This window comes from Salmo salar, chromosome 08, assembly GCF_965601325.2.
Source record: "Salmo salar chromosome 08, fSalSal1, whole genome shotgun sequence".
In the NCBI taxonomy this organism is placed as follows: Eukaryota; Metazoa; Chordata; class Actinopteri; order Salmoniformes; family Salmonidae; genus Salmo; species Salmo salar.
The window spans coordinates 25,318,478-25,342,368 of NC_138298.1; the positions used below are offsets into that span (position 1 = coordinate 25,318,478).

Genomic DNA, 23,891 nt, shown 5'->3' on the forward strand with positions numbered 1-23,891 from the left:
TTGTGGGCAAAGAGGGAATGTTTTAGCCTAATGTCTTTATGCCGAGGGAGGCAAGGGCATGTGACATGAACGCTGTCACTGCCTGGCTTAACGAACAAATCACCTATCTAATGTTGGGCTTTTTTACAAGAGGGAGAGAGAGACTGAGAGAAAGACAGAGAAAGTTTGAGAGAGAGACAGAGAGAGAAAGAGGGAGAGCGAGAGATCGACCGGAAAGAGAGAGCGAGACCAACCGAGAGAGAGACAGATCTCCAACATAAGGATATTTTATTCAGTGAGACATGGCCTAAGTGATTTCATGTGCAAATGTGATGGGTCTGGACCTGCCACCCTCCCCCGGGATCTAGCAGCACCAGTCTCATTAGAAGCTCTAATTGGCAGAGTCCTGAGAAAGGCAAAGCACTGAATGGGGCCATTAAACCCACCATCAAAGAGGTGTGGCTCTCATCCATAATTCTTTTCTCTTTCTTTTCTTTTCTTTTCTTTTCTTTTTTGTTTTGTTTAATGCTCAACAAAATGTACCTGGGGTTCGTATTAAGAAGGGGGAAATTCTATGAAATATGGTGTAATGCTGAAATATTACATGAAATAATGTGTTGACAGTTATTATTTTAGGAATGAAATTTTAATAGCCATATGTCTGAGTTCGGTCTTTGCTGAGTCATGTGTTATTGGGTTTGCGGTAACAGACAGGTCCCAATTAAAATTTGAATTGCAATTGTTGCTAATAACAGCAGGTGCGTTGGATGGACACTAGTAACAACATGCTGTATGTAGTAACACTGGTATTACACTAGTAACAACATGCTGTATGTAGTAACACTGGTATTACACTAGTAACAACATGCTGTATGTAGTAACACTGGTATTACACTAGTAACAACATGCTGTATGTAGTAACACTGGTATTACACTAGTAACAACATGCTGTATAAAGTAACACTGGTATTACACTAGTAACAACATGCTGTATAAAGTAACACTGGTATTACACTAGTAACAACATGCTGTATAAAGTAACACTGGTATTACACTAGTAACAACATGCTGTATATAGTAACACTGGTATTACACTAGTAATAACATGCTGTATGTAGTAACACTGGTATTACACTAACAGCATGCTGTATATAGTAACACTGGTAGTACACTAGTAACAACATGCTGTATGTAGTAACACTGGTATTACACTAGTAACAACATGCTGTATAAAGTAACACTGGTATTACACTAGTAACAACATGCTGTATGTAATAACACTGGTATTACACTAGTAACAACATGCTGTATGTAATAACACTGGTAGTACACTAGTAACAACATGCTGTATGTAGTAACACTGGTATTACACTAGTAACAACATGCTGTATGTAGTAACACTGGTATTACACTAGTAACAACATGCTGTATGTAGTAACACTGGTATTACACTAGTAACAACATGCGTATGTAGTAACACTGGTATTACACTAGTAACAACATGCTGTATGTAGTAACACTGGTATTACACTAGTAACAACATGCTGCATTGTACATTAGTCAATTGCATTTCCATTGCATGGGAATAGAGCTGAGTGTTTTTTGCAATTACACAAGGAATAGGAACTGCTCCCTAATCCTGTTGTGTAGGTATTAGTAATGTGTCAAAACGCCACCAGAGGGCAATGTGTCCAATGTATTCAACCTGATGTCACATACCGAGAGGTTTTTTAAGGGTCGTCCATGAAACTCAACCACGCAGGAAAAATGTGTGCGTGTGTGTTCCTTAATAGCGTATTACATCTCCATTACAGTGTTCAAATCCAATATCCAGCCTCATATCCACCGTCATCTAATAGTCTGTTCCTGTAGTTTCATAAGCAGCCCAGAACCACTAATACACGACCACTAGGACCTTCTCTCCATGTCCAAAGGAGGGTATAATGACAGGGTGTCCTCATGTCTTATACTGTAGCTCTAGGACCTTCTCTCCATGTCCAAAGGAGAGTATAATGACAGGGTGTCCTCATGTCTAATACTGTAGCTCTAGGACCTTCTCTCCATGTCCAAAGGAGGGTATAATGACAGGGTGTCCTCATGTCTTATACTGTAGCTCTAGGACCTTCTCTCCATGTCCAAAGGAGAGTATAATGACAGGGTGTCCTCATGTCTAATACTGTAGCTCTAGGACCTTCTCTCCATGTCCAAAGGAGGGTATAATGACAGGGTGTCCTCATGTCTTATACTGTAGCTCTAGGACCTTCTCTCCATGTCCAAAGGAGAGTATAATGACAGGGTGTCCTCATGTCTTATACTGTAGCTCTAGGACCTTCTCTCCATGTCCAAAGGAGGGTATAATGACAGGGTGTCCTCATGTCTAATACTGTAGCTCTAGGACCTTCTCTCCATGTCCAAAGGAGGGTATAATGACAGGGTGTCCTCATGTCTAATACTGTAGCTCTAGGACCTTCTCTCCATGTCCAAAAGAGGGTATAATGACAGGGTGTCCTCCTGTCTAATACTGTAGCTCTAGGGGAAGGGGAGTGTGGTTTAACTACTATCTCCATTTCATCAGAAGAAGTATAGCATTAATTTCCCCTCACATAGAGGAGAGAGCTTACCTCCTCATCTTGCTCTCTCTATCTACACTGAACAAAAATATAAACGCAACAGGTAAAGTGTTGGTTTCATGAGATTAAATACAAGATTGCAGAAATGTTCCATAAGCAACAAAAAAGCGTATTTCTCTCAAGTGATGTACACAAATATGTTTAAATCCCTGTTAGTGAGCATTACGCCCTTGCCAAGATAACTCATCCACCTGACGTGTCATATATCAAGAAGCTGACTAAACAGCATGATCATTACAAAGGTGCACCTTGTGCTGGGGACAATACAATAAAAGGCCATTCTAAAATGTGCAGTTTTGTCCCACAACACAGTGTCACAGATGTCTCAGGTTTTGAGGGGGTGTGCAATTGGCATGCTGACTGAATGAATGTCCATGAGAGCTGTTGCCAGAGAATTACATTTTAATTTCTCTACCATAAGCTGTTTTAGATAATGTGTCAGTACATCCAACCGGCCTCACAACCACAGACCACGTGTAACCACACCAGCCCAGGACGTTCACATCCGGCTTCTTCACCTGTGGGATTGTCTGAGACCTGCCACTCGGACAGCTGATGAAACTGTGGGTTTGCACAACCAAATCATTTCTGCACAAACTGTCAGAAACGTCTCAGGGAAGCTCATCTGCGTTTTTGTTGTCCTCACCAAGGTCTTGACCTGACTGCAATTCAGCGTCGTAACCGACTTCAGTGGGCAAATACTCACCTTCAATGGCCACTGGCACGCTGGAGAAGTGTGCTCTTCACGGATGAATCCCGGTTTTAGCTGTACCGGACAGATATCAGACAGCGTGTATGGTATCGTGTGGGCAAGCGGTTTGCTGATTGTCAACGTTGTGAACAGAGTGCCCAATGGTGGCGGTGGGGTTATGGTATGGACAACGGACATAATTGCATCTTATTGATGGTAATTTGAATGCACAGAGATACTGTGATGAGATCCTGAGGCCCATTGTCGTGCCATCACCTCATGTTTCTGTATGATAATGCATGGCCCCATGTCGCAAGGATCTGTACACAAAGCTGAAAATGGCCTGCATGTCACCCATTGAGCATGTTTGGGATGCTCTTGATCGACATGTACGTCAGCGTGTTCCAGTTCCCGCCAAAATATCCAGCAACTTCGCACAGCCGTTGAAGAGGAGTGGGACAACATTCCACGGGCTACAATCAACAGCCTGATCAACTCTATGTGAAGGAGATGTGTCGCGCTGCATGAGGCAAATGGTGGTCACACCGGATACTGACTGCTTTTCTGATCCACGCCCCTACCTTTTCGTAAAGGTATCTGTGACCAACAAACGCATATCTGTATTCCCAGTCATGTGAAATCCATAGATTAGGGCCTAATTTATTTATTTCAATTGACTGATTTCCTTATATGAATTGTAACTCAGAAAAATCTTTCAAATTGTTGTGTGTTGCTTTTATATTTTTGTTCAGTATATTTCTCTCTCTCTTTCCCTTCCTCCCCCTGTCTCTCCCCCCCCCCCCTCTCTCCCCCTATCCTATCCCTCCTGTAGAATCATGGGAATTGTGCGCCCTGCCCGCGGCGCACCGGTAGGAGGCGTGTGGTAATGATCTACTCCTCGCTTGCCAGCATCGCCCCTCACAATTAATTCCCGCTTCGCCTCGCACCTCGCTCGGCGCTCTCGAAAGAGGGGAAAGGGAGGCCCTCTCATTAGAGAACTGTGACATGCGGCAGTGAGCGTGAGCAGCAAGCAAGTCTCTCCTCTATTTTGCCCATGTTTGTTTTATGGGCTGGGCTGCCGACATGTCTGCTTCAGAGATGCTTCATCCATCCATGATTTTGAGGGGAGAAGTGTGTGTGTATGTACTATGACAGGGTGGTGTGTGTGTGTGTGTGTATCATCAACTCTCACCAATGCAGACGGACTGACTGACACCTCAGAGCCAGAGGTGCAGTTCCCACCCAGCTGGCCTAGTTGAGATGTTTCTACTTAGCTTGTGTTTTTGAACTTTTTGATGCGTGGAGATTATTACTTATTCACTGTTGATAGCTACCTATTTGATGTTGTTCTTTACTGCTAGCCCCGGGCCAAAACCCCCAATACACACACCCACACACACACTGGTGTTTTAACAATTAGACTAGGCTTCTACACTTTTGCTACAAACTCCATCCAACAATTAGTGCGAAAAAACAGATAAGAAATTGTTCTCGTTTAAATCATTTCAACACTGTCCTCTCTAGTTCTACATGGGATTCTCCAACAACCACAAACCATGAGGTAATGATGTCTGGCTGTGCTCTGGTGTGTAGGCCTACTTGCATTCACTTCCTAAGTAAAACATGGGACAATATCACAAAGTCTCCAACCTCAAACTCCCAGATGCATCCGAATCCAAATAAAACGGAAGCTGACAACGTGCAGAGATAAACTGCATCTCAGAGAACACTGCTGCTCAGACATGCTATGCAGGTTACAGCGGTGGCAGTAAACTGCGTCTCTCGGAGCCCGCTCATTGTAGGAGCGGTGCTTTTAGACTGTTTTCCTCTATTACATCGATTTTCTTTTCTCTCACCATTGTGCTCGGTACCAATTTATACTGAGTCTACCATTGTCGACTTTGTCTGTCCGAGACTTCAATATAGGAATCCAGTCAGATAAAATAGAAGCTAGTTATGGTTGAACGTTCTGACGGAGAGGAATCAAAAGTTGTTTTCATGTTGCTTGTGTGTGTGTGTGTGTGTGTGTTTGGGCGTGCAGGTATGCACGTGTGTTCATGCTTGCAGGTGTGCACGTGTTTGTGAAAGTGTGTGTGTTCGTGTGCTACATTTTTCAACTGATCCAGAATGTTTGTGGCTCGGCTCCTGCAGCCTGTAGAGCACTCATAACGTTTTATGTGTTCATTTCCAATCTTCTCTTTGAACCTCTTCCTGATCTAGCTGGCAGGCTTTTTACGATCTGTTTTCTCCATTTTATGGAAGACGCCGTTGACCCGCCGTCTAGTGGGACAGCATGATGGAATATTGCCAGCCTGTCCATCTCTATGACATAAAATGAGGGACAGACACAGATGTACGTCAAATGTGTTGACAGTACTGTCTTTTTACCTAAGTTCAGGTTCAAAACATTGCCAGTTTTTGGGACAGAATGAGATGACCTGCTCTTTTCTCTGAACATTTATTTCCCTTTACAGATAGGCCAGTGTTCAGGTAGTGCCTTTCCTGTCTTAAACTACCTATAGCAAACCTTCAGGTTAAATCATCAGACATTACACTACACCACAGCCTCTCTATCACTCCACAGCTCTGACAGAGCACAGAAAGACGGTTCTGTACGGATGTGAAACATAACATAGTGGTGGATAGTAAGAAAATACCTTCTAAGAGCAAAAGCCCTGTGTGTAAACACTTCCTGAGAGCATAAGGTGTGTAAAATATACACGTTTGAAGCTTTGCCCTCCTGAGCCACATTCTGACTGACTGGTTGGCTTAGCATCGCGTCTCCAAAGTCTTTGTATTTGCCAAGGCTGCTTTCTCACCTGCTTCCTCAGATGAGCACGACGCCTCAGTGTTTGCTGATATTGGCACGGAGGCAAAGCGAGAGCACTTTCCCATTCTCCCGCAGTGTGTTCACTAGGAACCAAACAGAACCAAATGGAACGAAACGGGGAGGGACCTAGATGAATTTGTCAAATAGAAACTCTCATTTCCAATGTTTCGGACTAATGATTAGGCCCCTGTTCTATTACAAAGGGGGACACTTTGGCCGTTACACGTGGCAGTCACTTGTTTAATGGTCTGTGCTGGCCGGGATCCTTGGGACGTCCCTACCCCATTGAAGTTGAAATGTTAAATGGTAAGGTAAGGGTTATGTTTAGGGTAAGGGTTTAGGGTAGTGACGTCCCAAGGAACCCGGATAGCACTGACCCTTGTTTAATGAAGTCAGACGTTGTTGTTTGAGAGAGCATCTTGGTTTGAGGTGGATGTCTATACAATGCCAAATGCCAACAGCTGGCACTTGTAAGAAAATGATTAGGTAAAATGATAGCTCAACTCCAAGAATGATGACATATTAATACACTGATGTTAGTAAAGGAGACAGGTAAACTGTTGCGTAATACTAGTTTAGTGATATTTGGATCAGATCAGATGACAGTAAGCACGCAACAGATATTGTCCAAAAATCTAATCTACACAGAGGGAACACCTACTCAGCGGGTAAAACTGGAATTACGACATCTCTTGTGAATGTTAAATCATGGTCAGGTTGTATACTGGTTGTAAAAGGACGTTTTTAGATTCATATTTCACTGATTGTATGACCAGGTAACAACTAAAATATGACTTTCAACAGTGTCTTTATGACATCATCAAGAAATAGGAAGTCTTCACCTGGTTGTAATGTGGTTTACGTCTTTACAATCCCAAAACCAGCTTTGAACCCGATCATGACATCATTATGACGTCTCATGCCAAATTCTGCCCGCTGTGTAATGTGCCGTGTAGTTTCCAAACCTGGCATTGGTCTGGACTCTCTCACCCTTCTTCATACAAACACATCCAACCCGTTCTACCTCAATAAGCTTCCTGTTTGTTATCTTTGGTCCGGTTAATCACCTTCTGGCGTCTAAGGGAGCTCATCGTTGTTGCATTGTCCTATTGTTTACATCTGTGTGGCTGGTAATGTTTTGTTCTTGTTTACACACTAGCCCTCCAATAACGTACTCTCCAACCACTTGAAGTTAGATGGAGTCATCGTTTCCATGCAGACTACAGCTGTGTCTCAATACACAAGGACGTTGTCTTTTGAGGCAGTTAAAATAGCCCTTTTAAAGTGCCATTTCCAAGGTATCTTAACATGCTGCTTATGGATTGAGACACAGCCTACGTGCCAGGAGTCATAGTTGGTCAGGTCACGGTGTCACTGTCAGCAAAGCTGCATGTTAGATAATTAAGGGTGCTCTACACACTCCAATTAAGCCGGGAAATGGTAGAGCAGTGTGTGTGTGTGTGTGTGTGCACGCACTCCCCTGTATATCAGAGAGAGATAGCCAGGGTGAATACAGGTGATCTGCATCATGTTGCCACAGATGGAGGGATAATGTGCGTGAGGTGAGACAGCGCCATATATTACCTCAGAGGGGAGGGGGAAATGAGGCAGGTTTCTAAATAAACACCAGCCAAGGTTGCTGGCGTGCTGAGGAGGCGCATCACTGCCAACGCTACTGCCGTGCAGTAATCTCCTCACACTGTTTACTCCCTTCCCTGCCTGCAGTCAATCACTCTCTCTCTCTCTCACATTCTCTCTTTTTCCCTCACATTCCCTCTTTAACACTCTCTTTTTACTCTACACTTTCTCTCTCGTCCCTTTCTCTCTCTCCCCTCTTTCTTTCTTTCTTTATTTTCCCCCTTTTGATCTCTCCCCCTTTCTCTCTCGCTCTACCTCTCTCTCCTCATGCTCTAGGGGGCTCAGGGGGATGCTAGTCTCCATAACAGGCAAACTGGATGAGCTCATCAGATGCACCTCCAGGATGAATAGCACTACAACGTTGCTCCTCCTCTTCCCCCTTTCCATCTCTTGTTTTCATCATTCCAATGAGAAACAGATCCAATGATAAGACTGTGCCATTCTATTTTTATAGGATTCATTAACCAATATTAGGAATAATTTCACATGTATTGTTTAACCTGGAGTGTAATGTATGTCCATAGTTTGATGATTTTGTTGAATTGCCATTTATATACTCACTAATTTCATTCATTTAAAGGGGCTCTGACAACAGATATGAGGACTTGAAGAACAAGAAAGATGATGCTCTTTCTCTCTCTCACACACACACACACACACACACACACACACACACTCCCAGCCCGCATGGCCAATCCGCCCATGTTCCACCTCCACACGCCCAGGCCGCCTGGTGTCTCACATACCATGACCTTACTCCTCCTGGATCCCATTTCCATCGACTAAACGCTGGCTACACTTAAATCTGGCATCGGCATTATTAATTACTCCTTGGAGTTCACTTAAAATCCAGAGTGTGTGTGTGGTGGGGGGGGTTCTGGGGCACACAGCCAGGAACAAAGGCCTGCCACGTGGAGCCCATTCCTCCCACAACTAGCCTAGAGACCCAGCCGCCCCAGTCGAGACCCTGCTTCCTAATGCCCTGTGTGGCTTAGCTCGACAGAGGTTAGGACCACCTAGGCAGATTTCCCCAGGGAGGTGTGGACGCTGGTAAGATTAAATGATTTTCAGTCGTTGATGGTTAGGCTACGTAGACACAGATGTGATGTGTAAATGTGCAGCGGGCTTATACTGATGGTTTACATGTAATAGAAGGGTTAACCAAGAAACACTCCCAAAGGACTAAGGGCTCTATTCAATCCGTAGCACTGAAGATCCGCTTTATAGCGCGATTGACAATTAAATGGCAACGTTCCCGCGGTCGCGGAGACTCAATTCGCTCACGGTAAACGCTGCATATGTCGGCTCAATCGGAAATGACCTTTTCATTTGACCTCTTGTCTTCCGCGATACTTCGGCAATATGGATTGAATCCAGCCCTAATTCGAGGCAGAAATAAGAGCGTACGAGTAATGTTGAGGAGTTATAGCTAACCACCACATGCTTTCACTGTGTCCAATGACAAGGACTGCTGTTGTTTCTATTCGTAATAGTTCGGGGGGGGGAGGGGTGGGGGTCTCTGCGAACTGTAAGCTCATAGTAGGATGCATGACTTGGCAATATTAATGTATGCATCATCTAAAGATTATTTTGAGTATAGGTCACGTGGTTTTCTGTATAGGCTAAAGGCAACACCTACACTGCCATCTATACAATGTTGTCGCTATAGTGTAATTACAGCATTAGCCTACTACACAAATATAATCAACTTTCTACATAGAACTACAGAGATAGGCCTTCTTGAATGAAATGCCAATTTGGCTTGTCCCTTACACTGGCGAGTGCCAACACTATAAATTAAAATGATGGCAAACCATTAGTACCCGATACCTTTCATAGAAGAGGCCACACTGGCATCCCACTGGCTCAGGCAGACAACTTATTCAGGAGTGCGGATCTAGGATCAGATCCACCCTGTCCATACAATCGTATTCATTATGATCTAAAAGGGAAAACTGATCTTAGATCAGCACTCCTCCTCTGAGACATTTCATTAATATGGGCCAATGTATTTGACTGTTTTTAGGTACGCTACTTGACCAAAAGTATATATATTTTTATTTGTTTTAACCTTTATTTAACTAGGCAGGTCAGTTAAGGACAAATTCATATTTACAAGGCCTACACCGGACAAACCCTGATGACGCTGGGACAATTGTGCGCCGCCCTATGGGACTCCCAATCACAGCCAGTTGTGATACAGCCTGGAATTGAACCAGGGTGTCTGTAGTGACGCCTCAAGCACTGAGATGCAGTGCCGTAGACCGCTGCGCCACTCGGGAGCCCCAATATGGACACCTGCTCATTGAACATCTCATTCCAAAATCATGGGCATATATATGGAGTTGGTAACCCCGTTTGCTATAACAGCCTCCACTCTACTGGGAAGACTTCCAACATTGCTGCAGCAACTTGCTTCCATTCAGCCACAAGATCATTAGTGAGGTCAGGCACTGATGTTGGGCAATTAGGCTTGGCTCACCGTCAGCATTCCAATTCATCCCAAAGGTGTTTGATGATATTTGAGGTCAGGGCTCTGCAGGCTAGTCAAGTTCTTCCACACCAATCTCGACAAACCATTTCTGTATGGACCTCGCTTTGTGTTTTGGGGGCACTATCATGTTGAAACAGGAAAGGGTCTTCCCCAAACTCTTGCCACAAAGTTGGAAGCATATAATCGTCTAGAATGTCATTGTATGCTTTGGCGTTAAGATTTTCCTTCACTGGAACTAAGGGGCCTAGCCCAAACCATGAAAAACAGCCCCAGACCATTATTCCTCCTCCACCAAACTTTACAGATCCAATGGCGGCAAGCTTTACAGCATTCCAGCCGACGCTTGGCATTGCGCATGGTGATCTTAGGCTTGTGTGTGGCTGCTCAGCCATGGAAACCCATTTCATGAAGCTCCCGATGAACAGTTCTTGTGCTGACGTTGCTTCCAGAGGCAGTTTGTAACTCGGTGTTGAGTGTTGCAACCAAGGACATGCGATATTTATGAGCTATACACTTCAGCACTTGGCGGTCCCGTTCTCTGAGCTTGTGTGGCCTACAACTTCGCGGCTGAGCCGTTGATGCGCTTAGAAGTTTCCACTTCACAATAATAGCACTTACAGTTGACCGGGCAGCTCTAGCAGGGCAGAAATGTGAAGAACTGGTGTGGCTGAAATAGCTGAATCCACTCATTTGAAGTGGTGTCCACAAACGTTTGTATATATAGTGTATAACTGTGAAGGCTAGTCCTTCACAATGGAATACATTTATATTTTTAGAGTATTTAAACGTATTTTACTTTTTAAACTATAGATTTATGAAGCATATGTGTATACAATTATGTACGTAATTTACCCATTCAATCATTCTCCATAATCAGTGCCACTATCTCTGCGAACTCCGGAAAACAATTTGCTCTGACTGGGGAAAATCGATTTGAACGGTCATCCAACTCGGAATTCCAACACCGGAACTCGAGCCTCTTTCTAGAGCTCCGACTTTACGACCTGAAGATCACTGACGTCATGATTTGACCTCGTATTTTCCGAGTTCCCAGTTGTTGTGAATGTGGCAGATAGCTCTAGACGTTCTGTTAGTTGCTCCGCTCATTGTCTTGGCTGATTTGGCTCATTTCCACACAGGTGCCTGTCATTTGTAATCAAGGGTGTGTGTGTGTTGCTGTCTGTTTGGGAGATCCATTGTTTTAGCCGCAAGCAATTTTTACTTTAAAGTTCGCCGTTTTAAAATAGTTCTACTTCTATAAGTTTATTTTCAAGCCATTTTAAGTTGACAAGTGATCTGACAGCTTTGTCACTAATTATAACTAAAAAGGTACATTTCGGTAAAATTGGTAATCAACTTCTATTTGGGCAAATAGCCCAGATCTATTGAAATCGCATTGTGTTGGCACTTTTCATGCAGAGTCTATTCATGAAATTAATTATCTTGAGTTTGAGGGATGTTTAATAATTTCAGGCTAGCCTACACCACCAATTGCACATCTATAGGCCTAATTTGTGTTGGTTGAATGATTGGCTCGGTAATTGATTGGCGCCATAATTTCATTATTCAATTACATTACCATATTTCACGTGCATTAGCGAGAAATGATATTCCATAATATTGTGAATGGAGTGCATCTCACATGGGCACATGGAATAAATGTGCCGTGCATCCATGTGTTTCTACGCGGGAGCCGTGTGTTTGTGGCCATCGGGAGGGATTTATAGCCTAATCGTGATGAATCCCCGTGGTGGCACGCGCAGGTCTTCGTAATTATGGCAGTCGTTCTAACCGAGATGGGAGAAGAGAAAAAAAACATCCTGATAGGAGGCATTTTATCTTCATCACTGGACCGCTCAATTCCAATTAATTTGACAAGATTTCCCTCACGCGAAGCGCAAATCCCTATTAAAAGACGCATACTGTAAATGACAACCCTCTAAACGCTTCGCGTGTCCGAATGAAATAGAAGAGGAGAGAAAGGGAACGACAAAAGGTTAAGACGCAGCTTCCCCAGAGTTATTTCCCGGCAGAGCGCCCTAAGCCACGGTCATTGGCCCTAAGCCAGCCCCCTCCCGAGTGCGCCTAGTGTTTCTATAGTCATTTCTAACCAATGATCAGTAGGTGTCCACATCCTAGCGTCCTCACCTCAGCACCAATCAGCCACACACAGCGACAGGAGACAGCACGGAGCTAACAGTAGGCAGCCACACACAATACACCTCGGACCAAGGAGAGGAAACACCTACAACGCACCGTTATTTCCCCCCCACCCCCCCTACAGCGCCGTGGTTTTATAATAATAAACCGCTTTTTCTTTTCTTCTAAAAGCTCGATAGGCTATCGCTTTAAGTTTGCTATTTTTCCTACTTTTTTTTCTCAAGCTTTCTCAAGCCAGGAAAATAAGTCTGTAAAAATGCTCCTTTTGTTTTGAGCGCTCTTTTTCAGTGTGGCTGTGCTCTTCCCACATCCTCGCGTTATTTTTTATCTCCATCGCGCCTTGCGGTAATGTGCCGCTCTGTGTTGGCAGCAGACTGCTAGGCGTCTGGAATCTCTTCTCGCCAGGAACCTGGTAGGTAGGTGAAGCTCTTCCATTTTACCCAGTACAGGCAGCGTCATATGATATTTCTCATGCTTTACTCAGACCCCCCGATTTATGTCGGCTAAAGCTGGCGGTAAAGTGATCCAGGCGCTGTCGGATTGATTGTAACGGTTTATATGTACTGTCCAGAGCCCTCTATGGATTGTTTTTGCATGACCTTTGGTCTCCGAGTGTCTCCGACAGACCAGACTAGCGATAATTAATGGAAGCCACAGCAGCCACACAAGGGCTCGTCAGTCGTCATCGGACGTACACTATTGTGGTCCTCTCTCTGTCTCCCTCTCTCGCCCTCCCTCTCATTCTCTAAGTATCGAACATTTCTGTCTTTCTAAAGTTTGTTTACAGGCTGAGAATCGATAGCCCTGACTTGATTGCCTTTGGGCTGCGTATTTTGCTCCTGGGGTGAATTGATTAAGTAATAATGACTGCGAGCCGGACCGATCATTGAGGCATGGACGGTTTTGTTTACTGGTGGCGGTGGGGTGCTGTTGGGATGGCACACCATGGCATGTTTTTGTTTCCACCTACTATCTATCTTATCTATCTATATCTATATTATGCATTTGTATGGATAATATTTGCTTCATATTATCAGGTAGGCTGTCATTGTATTCAAACAGTTACTATTACATTTGTTTAATATTGTGATTTTAGAAGAATGATCTATTTTAGCTTTGTCCTCAAGTTGAATATTAATAAAACAAAAACGGTTAATCCATTATTTGGCATGGATTTCATCATTCAGGAATGTCATCTTGTGGTAGAGGAGATGTAAGCAGAATTACTGCTTGCTGGGCAGTTGTATTGAGAGTGGGCATGTGCTTTACTATTCTGGCTGTGCTTTAAGGACACCCAATATGTTCTCTCTCTGGGGTTCCACTGTTCCTGTGTGGATATTTATCATTCATTTTGGGAGCTAGCTGTTGGGTTGTACCATGGAAGTGACTCAAAATCCTTTAGTGTTTACCTGCAATGGATTGGCTTTGGCAATTAAACAAAGACTGAAAGAGCCTGCAAAAGTTAATGGAGGGAGGGGGGGGGGGGAGAGAAGTGTCTAATGGGGCTTTTATCAGTGGAAACCAATTCCAGACAGACTGGGGGAAAGGAGAGGGAGGGAAGAGAGGAAATGGAGTCTCCCCCCCTAAGGCACTTGACACTACGGTTGTCCGTGGAGGTCTGGCTTCGTGGGTTGGATTGAAATTCACCAGTGGTGGTCTCTCTCCGCTGTCATTGTAATAGAACCCGGGATCCATGAATGAATACCAGGTGCTATTAAGAGAGCGAACGGGAGTGGGTTTACATGGAAGAGACCTTATCGCTTTAGAAGAACATCAGTGATGGTGAAAATAATATACAATGTTGTCCCTCGTGAGGTGTTCAACGTGCATAGTGTTTTGGAGACTGTAGAGCACCGGGATAATGTCAGGTTGCTTTTGAAAACAGGTTGGTTTTGTGTTGACGTTCCAGAGTAGTTAGTTTCAGTGAGCATGGATGATACTTTTTGGCTGAATATTGTGCTTATATTATTTAAGTGACTGGTGTCATTTATATCCCATCCATGTGTATTTGTTTGTCCTTTGCAAGAATATACCATCAAATACATAATTGATGAGACTTATTTAAAATATATCCAGGAATCATTTAACAACCGTATTAAAAAAAATCTCTTGAAAGTCTCTTCTGACACGAAGCTAGTGCTGTCCTCTTGAGCATGCTAATTCCTGTATCCCGTTATGACATGTTGGTATGTCAGAGCTATTATATTATTGTCACCAGATAAGGATCTGCTCGCAATAGTTTGAGATGCGTTTCATTATAAAGTAGTCCGAAAGAAGAAAATGAACGACATGCCAGCTGATTGGTCAAACTTCTTTTATCAGCTTTTATCTCATGGAAAAACTTGGAGAGAGAATGGAAATGGATTAGGCTGAGGATGTTGTTTTCCTGTTGTATCTGTAATTGTTTGTTCTTTGTGTTCCAGTGCTGGAGGAGACAGAAGCAGGATGGTAACATATTGTTGGTGGTAACCAGCAGCTTCTAGTTTGACGAAGGCCACCGTTGACGGCGACCCCGGACTCTTCCCCAGTGAACCCTGCTCAACCGTCCTCCAGCCATGTCTAATATAAACAATGCTCTCTGCATTGAGAACGGACAGAACGCAGACGTTTCTCTCTTACAAAAGGATAACCTTCAGAACCTGCAGAACCTGCAGAACTTGCAGAACCTCCAGGATGGTGGATTAAGCCAGCTTTTGGATTATAACGCCGAGATGGAACGGTACCGCTCTTTCGCAAACTTTTACAAAACCAACGGCGCGTTCGGCCAGACGGCCAAGATCGCCCGCATCACAACACCCATTTTCCCCAGTGCCCGGATAGGCATGTCCCCGTGGAACTGCGATAACGCCATGCTCTGGGGGAGGAAATCGGCGACAATAAACCCTAATAGGACCAGCATGCACAGGAATGACTCCCAGAGGCCGGGGAAGCATGGCGTGCCGCCAGAAACGCTACAGCAAATGGCAAATAATAATTTCCTCTCTACCTTATCCCCCGAACACTGCAGACCTTTAGCGGGAGAATGCATGAACAAGCTGAAATGCGGCGCCGGCGAAGCAGAGATAATGAATCTCCAGGAACGTGTCGGAACTTTTTCCGCCATTCCGGCTTTAGGGGGCATCTCATTACCTCCCGGGGTCATCGTCATGACAGCCCTTCACTCCCCCGCAGCCTCGGCAGCCGTTACAGACAGTGCGTTTCAAATTGCCAATCTGGCAGACTGCCCACAGAATAATTCCTCGGCGTCCGGCGGGAACCCGGCGAAGAAGAAAAGGAAGCGGTGCGGGGTGTGCGCGCCCTGCCGGCGGCTAATCAACTGCGGCGTGTGCAGCAGTTGTCGGAACCGTAAGACGGGCCACCAGATCTGCAAGTTCAGGAAATGTGAGGAGCTGAAAAAGAAACCCGGCTCGTCGCTGGAGGTGAGAAAATAGAACCAGGAAACCGGGAGGGGCTTTCACTCCCTCCCCCTTTTCCTTTCTTTTGTTATTATCCTTCTCTCCCCTCCTTCACCGTCCTCCCTCCCTCCCCGCACTCCAAAGTATTAACCTTTTCATCCAGTCACGTTTTCTAAGCCCTTGAAAATAGTTTCCATGCCCACCCATGCCTGAACATCCCCCCAGCTTCTCCAATCTGCCTACCCGCCTAGCCTAATTGGCAGTAATTAGGGGTGTTTGTGCGGAGCGCAAGCTGAGCTTGGCTCAGACACCCGGTAATTGCTGCCAGTCAGGCTGGGGCTGGAACGCATCCGAACAACCCTGGGCTTGGCTCGGCTCCAAGCCGGAGCTGGGAAATGGTTTTCAGCAGAGAGAGCGAGAGAGGGGGTGAGAGAGTCATCCCTCTCTGCACCCCGGTCATTTTAACCAATTACGGAGACCGTCTCTGGACGGCGAAGGCCGATTACCCACAAAGTACCAGGGCCGACCACCGTGAGAGTGATGGCAGGGCCCGCTGATGGCGTCCGTCTCATAACACTCCCCTAGTTTAATACGGAGGGAGGGGTGTAATGAAATAAAATCCTCCCCAGACACATTCTGTTCGCCTGATCCTATAGGAATTGATTGAGGATAGCGGGTTTTTGAGGTGAAATCATTTTCTATTCTATTTGAGGCCATTATGACCGAATGTGGATCAATCTTTTAGGGGTTGATACTTTGCACATACTTGCATACAGTAATGGTGGGCCCTAGAAAGCAATTGTGATGCAAAGATGTCTGGAAGTTTTTGGGGTGATGCACTTACAGTAATGGGATAGTGCTAGAGAAACTAGTATGGGTGTGTTTTTGATTTTTAGACCAAGGAAGGAAGGAGAGAAAATGGACAAACATAACTGACAGCTAGCGAGAGCATTTAGTTTCAGTGCCCTCTACATTCAGAGGGCAGGGCTGTTTTATTTGTTTAATTGCTGTATTTGAATTGATTTATTTGGCGCATGACATTTTGTTTCTAAAGGACTGTGGTGGAATACAGATAGTTGTAAAATGTAAGATTGTGTTCATGGTTCTGACTTCCTCTGACACAACACGGGTTTCTATTGTGGTACACCACCACAACACACTATGGCGCAGTAGGCCGGCGTGGGCCAGGGATTGGTTCAATAGTTAAGTGGCAGGTAGAGCCGAGTTAAAAAAAAAAAGGGTCCTAATATAATATCACATGTTGAATAACTTACTGTAACAGTACGTCTCTCTTCAACGTTTAATAGTCATTGTTTACTTTTTTTCCCCCGTACATTTTTCAGAACTTGGTCGTAGTTATGAATGTGTTGAAAGCTTGTTGTTCCTTTGGAGATACAGATGTACACTGAGTGGACAAAACATTAGGAACACCTGCTCTTTCCATGACGTAGGCTGAATCCAGGTGAAAAGCTATGATCCCTTATTGATGTCACTTGTTAAATCCACTTCAATCAGTGTAGATGAAGGGGAGGAGACGGCTTAAAGAAAGCATGTTGCTCCTTGTTAGACTGTTTTCTTATTGCTGGATTGCTTCCCTTGATGTTTCTTGCCTACCTTATAGAAAAGAATGGAAACATTGATTCATAACTCCTAGATAATGCACAGGATCTGCGTGAATATGCAGATGGAGGCATGTTGTGGATCTAGTGAAGTAATGGCCCAGAACATCTTTTTATTATTTACTCATCATACCACCTATTTGTTCAGGATTCTGTTTGGTTCCAACAGACTGTGTATAAGAAAGTGAGATTATTTGCTGGTTCCATGCTTCAGACTGAATGTTATCATGGAATTAGTAATGATACTGTCCTGAACTGTCTTCTAGGTCTGTCTAAAGGGTTGTGAGTTAATGGTTTCTGTGTTAAAGGTACACTATGGAAGTTTAGTTTATTGTTTACCTCAAATTTTGGATTCAGTTTTGACTGTATGGTCCACGCATATACTACCCTATGTATTTATTTGGACAGTGAAGATAAAGATTTTAATTTGGCTCTATACTCCAGTATTTTGGATTTGAGATTTTACGAGGGGATAGTACAAAATGTCACCTTTTATTTGCGGGTGTTTTCATGCACATCAGTTTTACCATTTAGAAATGAAAGCACTTTATGTATCTAGTCCCCCATTTGAAGGTGTCATATTTGGATGAATTTATAATTTAGTCAAGTTAATTATTTGGTCCCATATTTCTAGAGTGCAATGACTACATCAGGCTTGCATTCAGTGTTGACTGTATGGTGCATGTGGTAAAATATTGATCACTTTGCAACCTCCATTAAACCACACAATCCTTGTTACCCGTGTTACAGGCAGGTCCGTGTTTTCCTAGACTGGTCCCTGATCTGTTGACAAAGACCTTAGGCGTTGGCTATACAGCCTGGGACCAGGTTAGTGTTATTGATACTTGGCTTGATTACCAGTACATCAACATCAGCTTTACGCCATATAACTCCTTTAACCACAAGAGACAAATTCCCTCTGCACTTCCCTCTGAAACCTGTCTGTTGTGGGTTTTAAAGTCCTACTCCGCACGCAGTCTCCTTTTCACCTCATTTAACACTCGGTTCACTTAACAAAAGGCAGATCTCAATAGGTGGTCCTGGGGGAGGGGGGCTCCTCAAGCAAGGGGGAGGCTGATGACATCACAGTCACTATCAGACCAACTCTTTGAATGCCCTACTCCTTGGAAGTTTGAAGTTGTCTAAAATACACTCTTTTGCGCAGCATTTTTTTTTTGTCGTTGTATCCTTTAGCACGTGTGTTTACTTAGTTTTTCAACAGGAAAAGTACCAACAAAAAATCACTGCAGGATGTCGTTAAATGCTGGAGGTTACAGGTGTCCCATAGAGGCTCATTTGATGTTGACTCCACATCCCCAGGTCCTAACAGGTGTTCTCAAACGAGGTGTTCTCAAACGGGTGTTCAGGAAGACGCCCTTTCATGCCTGATGGATGGTTTGGCTGGGTTCGGGAAAAACATCCATTTGCCAACTAAGACCGTTGGAATTGCCATGGAAGGAAGGGAGGGTGTGAAAAACAAAAACAAATCCAAACTTGCTTTTAAAAGAGAGATAGGTACTAGAATTGTGAGTTCTGTCATTCAGATTATGGGGTTCCTCTTGTACCGGTAATTATTATTTTTGTCCCGGTACCTGTAATTATAGAATCAGGTTGTGCCGAGGAGGCTGTGTGTGTGTTGGGGTTCAAAGGCATTGTAGAAGGTGTGAAGTTAGTTACATACCCACTTGGTTTGGATGTATTTTTGATATGTTCAGATTCAGTCATTTTTCACCACATCTCGGTGCTGTAAACAATCCTGCATGGTTCCATGTTGAGACGTAAATGTGGTGAAAATAAGCAGCACTCGAGCGAGTTTGTATAGACTTCAGCACAGGCACGCATGCAGGCACGGGGTCGCATGCAGTCAGTCACGCAGTCACGGGGTCGCACGGGGTCGCACGCAGTCACACGCAGGCACGGGGTCGCACGCAGTCACGGGGTCGCACGCAGTCACGGGGCGCACGCAGGCACGGGGTCGCACGCAGGCACGGGGTCGCACGCAGGCACGGGGTCGCACGCAGGCACGGGGTCGCACGCAGTCACACGCAGGCACGGGGTCGCACGCAGGCACGGGGTCACACGCATGCACGGGGTCGCACGCAGGCACGGGGTCGCACGGCGTCGCACGCAGTCACGGGGTTGCACGCAGTTACGCACAGTCACACACTCGCACGCACGCAGTCGCCACAGTCACACGCACTCAGTCTCTCGCACGCAGGGACACTCACACAGTCTCATTCACACAGTCACACTCACAGTCCCCCACTCCACACACACGTAAACATTAGCAGCTTGTACCTCTCACCTAGGAAGGGAGGAAGAGACTATAAGCTAGCGGCAGAAGCCAGTTAGATTTGGTTGTCAGTGTTTTCCACATGGGAATCACCCTGAACTAATTATATCTTAAGTAGCGCTGGATAAATGCAAATCAGAATTTTACTCACACCCCTGAAATCGGAGAGCCAATTTAATCTAATACCCCCTTTAATTTAGCGCACTAATGCAGGACCCTGGAGGATTGCCCCGTGTCACCACTGTGCTGTTCTGCAGCAGTCTGTCTGCTTCTCTTGCTCTCTCAATCTGTCATTCCCTCATTCTCTCTCTCTTTGTCTCTTTCCCTCTCTCTTACTCCTTCTCTCAATCAATCAATCAATCAATCAATCAAATGTATTTATAAAGCCCTTTTTACACCAGCCGATGTTAAAGTGCTGTACTGACACCCAGCCTAAAACAGCAAGCAATGCAATCTCTCATTCTCTCTCTCTCTCCATCTCTTCCATCTGTCTCTCTCTCTCTCTCTCTTTCATCCCTTCCATATGTCTCTCTCTCCATCCCTTCCATCTCTCTCTCCATCTCTCTCTCACTCTCCATCCTTTCCATCTCTCTCTCTCTCTCTCATCCCTTCCATATGTCTCTCTCTCTCCATCCCTTCCATCTCTCTCCATCTCTCTCTCACTCTCCATCCCTTCCATCTCTCTCTCTCTCTCTCTCTCTCGCTCTCTCTGTCTGACCCCATAATGGATTAGTGTGGCGTAGAGGAGGCATCTCATCCAACCTAACATTTCCCCAGCAGCTAACTCTGCCTGGTGTGGTTCTAGGGTTCTAGGTGTAGTCGGTGTTGGTGTGTCTGAGAGAACCTATACACCTCTTTATGTCAACAGGGAGTCCCATTGAGACCAAAGTCTCCTCCACAAGGGAGCCCTGCGTCCTACAGTTACACACAATGTTATTGTAGCACTGGCACTGCAGGCCAGGTCTCACCAGGGCTGTGACTCAGACCGTTTCTGAGTATACCCCAAATGCTTATGTCCTGCTTCTGAACGCATACAGTACTGGGTATGAATCTGTTGTAGCGTCTTTAGGATGCCACCTTCCTACTGAAGTGTTTCCTGAACCCATATGTTATTTTTAATTTCTTCCTTTCTTTTACTTCAGTTTTACTGCTTAGTTTGTGGAGCGCAGTCACACTGTTCCACTATAGTTGATTTTAGGGAAGGACTCAGAGTCCAGGACTAATGTGTATCCATTTCTCTATTCAGAGGTTGTATTCATAAACAGTTTAAAAGTGTGAGAGAGATGCAGCTTAAATGCACCATGAATTATTGAAAGATCGCAAGGGGCTGTCAGAGGGAAGGAGATACTCTATTTCCCCCACGTGCTAAAGCTACTATTGCTCATTGAGCGATCTTCACAAATTCATACGAGTACAATACGTGAGTTAGGACGACGACAAACTGTGATTATGGATGGTTGGCTTGATCGTTTTAAAGATGGCTGCTGTGTTGTGCACTGAGAAGTAAGGCATTGTGCATGACTCTCTTCCCCCTGAGTGAGTTGGTTTATCGTGGTGCTTTGCGACGTCACAGACCAGAGAAATGTTCAACAGCATCTTTTTCTGTTCAGTACAGGGTGAGGCCCTAAGACTCCCCATTCAGATTGTAGTACTTGGTACAGATCTATAGCGTATCCTTTTCAGTCAAACAAATTCGGAGGCCGACGGTCTGCTGCGTTTTCCTTTATTCCCAGTTTCTCTGCTAGTTCTTCACTTGACAAATGGGTGCACTGTCGTACAATCTAACCTCTACCATCTTGCCAATAAATAAATATTATCCCATTTAGAATGATTCAATACATCTGAGATTTGTACACGATGTTAAAGGCTCACGTTTACTGCAAGATGTCAACAGCAAGAGCATGTCTTCCTAGCTTGCTTGAGAGACAAGGGGACAATTCCTCAGACATTTCAAGTAATATCTTATTGATTGAGGTTTCTGAGACTTCCAATGTATCCTTGTATCTTGTAAAACAGAGCCACTGTTCACCGCGACACTATATACTGAAAAGAGATGATTAGCTAGCCTTGGAAAGGTGTTTACAGGCTATCTCTGATACCGTGGGTTGTCTTAACATGCAGGAGCGAGAGAGAAATGTAGCACAATCCCATTCAACAGAAAACCGCTTCTCAATTAGCAAATCTGAAAGGCCACCGCCATGGCATCGGCCCCAGGAAAAACAGAGTGCCACGGAAAATGGCGGGCATGCAGCGCTCTCTCTCGTCCTCCTCTCTCTTTGTGGCGTGTTGTGAAATACATGAAATGGCGAGATGAAACGGCGGCGGTTAGCAGCGGCACAACATCCTCTGGCATAAAAAAAACAACATTTTTATTGTGATAAGACACCCTAAAATGGTGGGAGGCAGGACCTTGAAGAAAATAGAGCCAGGGATCCATCTCAAGCTTCTTAATGAGAGAGAGGCCGCGCCAAATAATCGCCGGACGCGTCGGCGGGACTGCGCCCCGAGTCTAATTTGTTTTAGGTGTGCTCAGAATAGATAAGGACCAATCTGTGGCCTTTTCTTCCCTCTCCCTCTCCCCCAACCTTTGCCTCCCTGGAGATAACGAAGAGTCGCCCCCCCCCTCAGCCAATCTCTTCAGGCAGAGAGTAGCGAGGTGGAGTGGAGGGTGGCGAGAATAAAATAACCCTGAGGGACAGACGGCCTTTTAGATCGGCGGATCTTCAATCTTGTTGGATTTATTTGAGTTTTTAAACCACCGATTTTAATTTGACGGAGGTCTGAGCGAGGGGATAAAAGACGGGGGATGAGGCCCTAACCCTAACCCTCACAAGCGTGTGGTCTCAACCTGAAGGGCAACCTTAAGCTTCTGTCAAGACAATAGGATTTTGCCAACCCGAGCTGCCACGCAGACCGCTTAATTATACATATCTAGCCTCTCTTCTCCTTCCTGCAGCATTCCTGCATGCTACCCTGGGCTACTCATGAGAAGCCAGGGTCTCTCTGTCTTTTGTTCCCTTCTTGTCTTAAATTTATTTATTTTTTATCAAGAATTGTCTTGCAGCAGCGGTGCCTCTGTCAGCTTTCATTTGCAACACGGCTAGGCTGCTAGGCTATATTCCCAGTCCTGCCAGCAGCTAGCACAAAAGCTCTTAAAGAATTGATAGTTTTGCCACTGCCACCAATTAAGTCTGGGGTGTAATCGGAGGTGCCCTTACAGCCCGCGGCCCGTCCCCTCCCCCTGCCCCCGTTTTGATTTAACATCCCACGGCTCGGTGGAGAGGGGGAACTCGTTGTCATTGGCCTGAATAATAGGAGAGGAGGGATGAGGGAGCGGGGAAGAATGTGGGGGAGGGAGCGCAACGGAGCGTGGCGGGTGGACAGCGTGAAAGTGCAGGTGCTGAGGACGTTAATGTGTGGCACCTTTTAAAATTTTAAACAGATGGTAAATTATGGATGGTCGGCTCTGGCAGAGAACTTGAAGGTATCTCGACATTACTGGGAACCTGTGTGGTGGGGGGGGGGGGGGTGGAGAGAGCGAAGAAGAGCAGATGTTAGTAAGTGCAACGAGGCCACTGCGTCAACCATGGCAGTTTAGATCTTAGCACATCGTTTGACAGAAGGGTATTCATCTAACCGTAATATAGTGTTCCTCAGCTATCATTGCAGATAGTTAATCATTTATAATACGGTAGGTGCAATGATGAGGTGTCTTGTTTTCAGGAAGAATCAGGAGAAAACCTGTTTGTCTGGGTCTGAAATGGCTTCCTATTCTCAATGTAGTGCACTGTAATTGACCCCTATTCCTTATTTACCAGTAGGGCGCAATATACTGTAGAGGATAGGGGGCCATTTCAAACACAGCCATTGACAAAACACTTTCCAATATCCCTCTGCCTCTCTCTCTCACCACCACCTCCCTTTACTCCGGGTCTGCTTTCAAATATGAATATTTCATGCCAAGCATCTGATACCGTGTGCAGCGAGACATTTTAAGGCTTTGTTGTTGTTGTGATAGAACCCCTCGGGGTTAGAGAACGTCACCAGAGGAGTGAAGTCAATCTCTGCCCCCCCGAGCAAAGAGGATAGAATGTATGGTCTGTTGATGACATCAGGTGGCGTATTTTCCATTCACAAACCAGGAAGTACCTTGTCCATTGAA

The 23,891-nt window shown here is 45.0% G+C and overlaps 1 protein-coding gene across 2 annotated transcripts in view; it reads left to right on the forward strand.

The window, feature by feature from the left end:
* The first annotated feature begins 11,923 nt into the window (after positions 1 to 11,923).
* Positions 11,924 to 23,891, forward strand: part of LOC106610359 (CXXC-type zinc finger protein 4) — a 31,157-nt gene continuing 19,189 nt past the window's right edge. The window contains exons 1-2 of one of the 2 annotated variants that reach the window (XM_014209680.3): positions 11,924 to 12,838; positions 14,846 to 15,841. In XM_014209680.3, coding sequence (XP_014065155.1) covers positions 14,978 to 15,841 — 864 coding nt within the window. In that variant the 5' untranslated portion in view covers positions 11,924 to 12,838; positions 14,846 to 14,977. The remainder of the gene's footprint in view (positions 12,839 to 14,845; positions 15,842 to 23,891) is intronic. The other variant, XM_082978491.1, reaches the window with a different exon arrangement.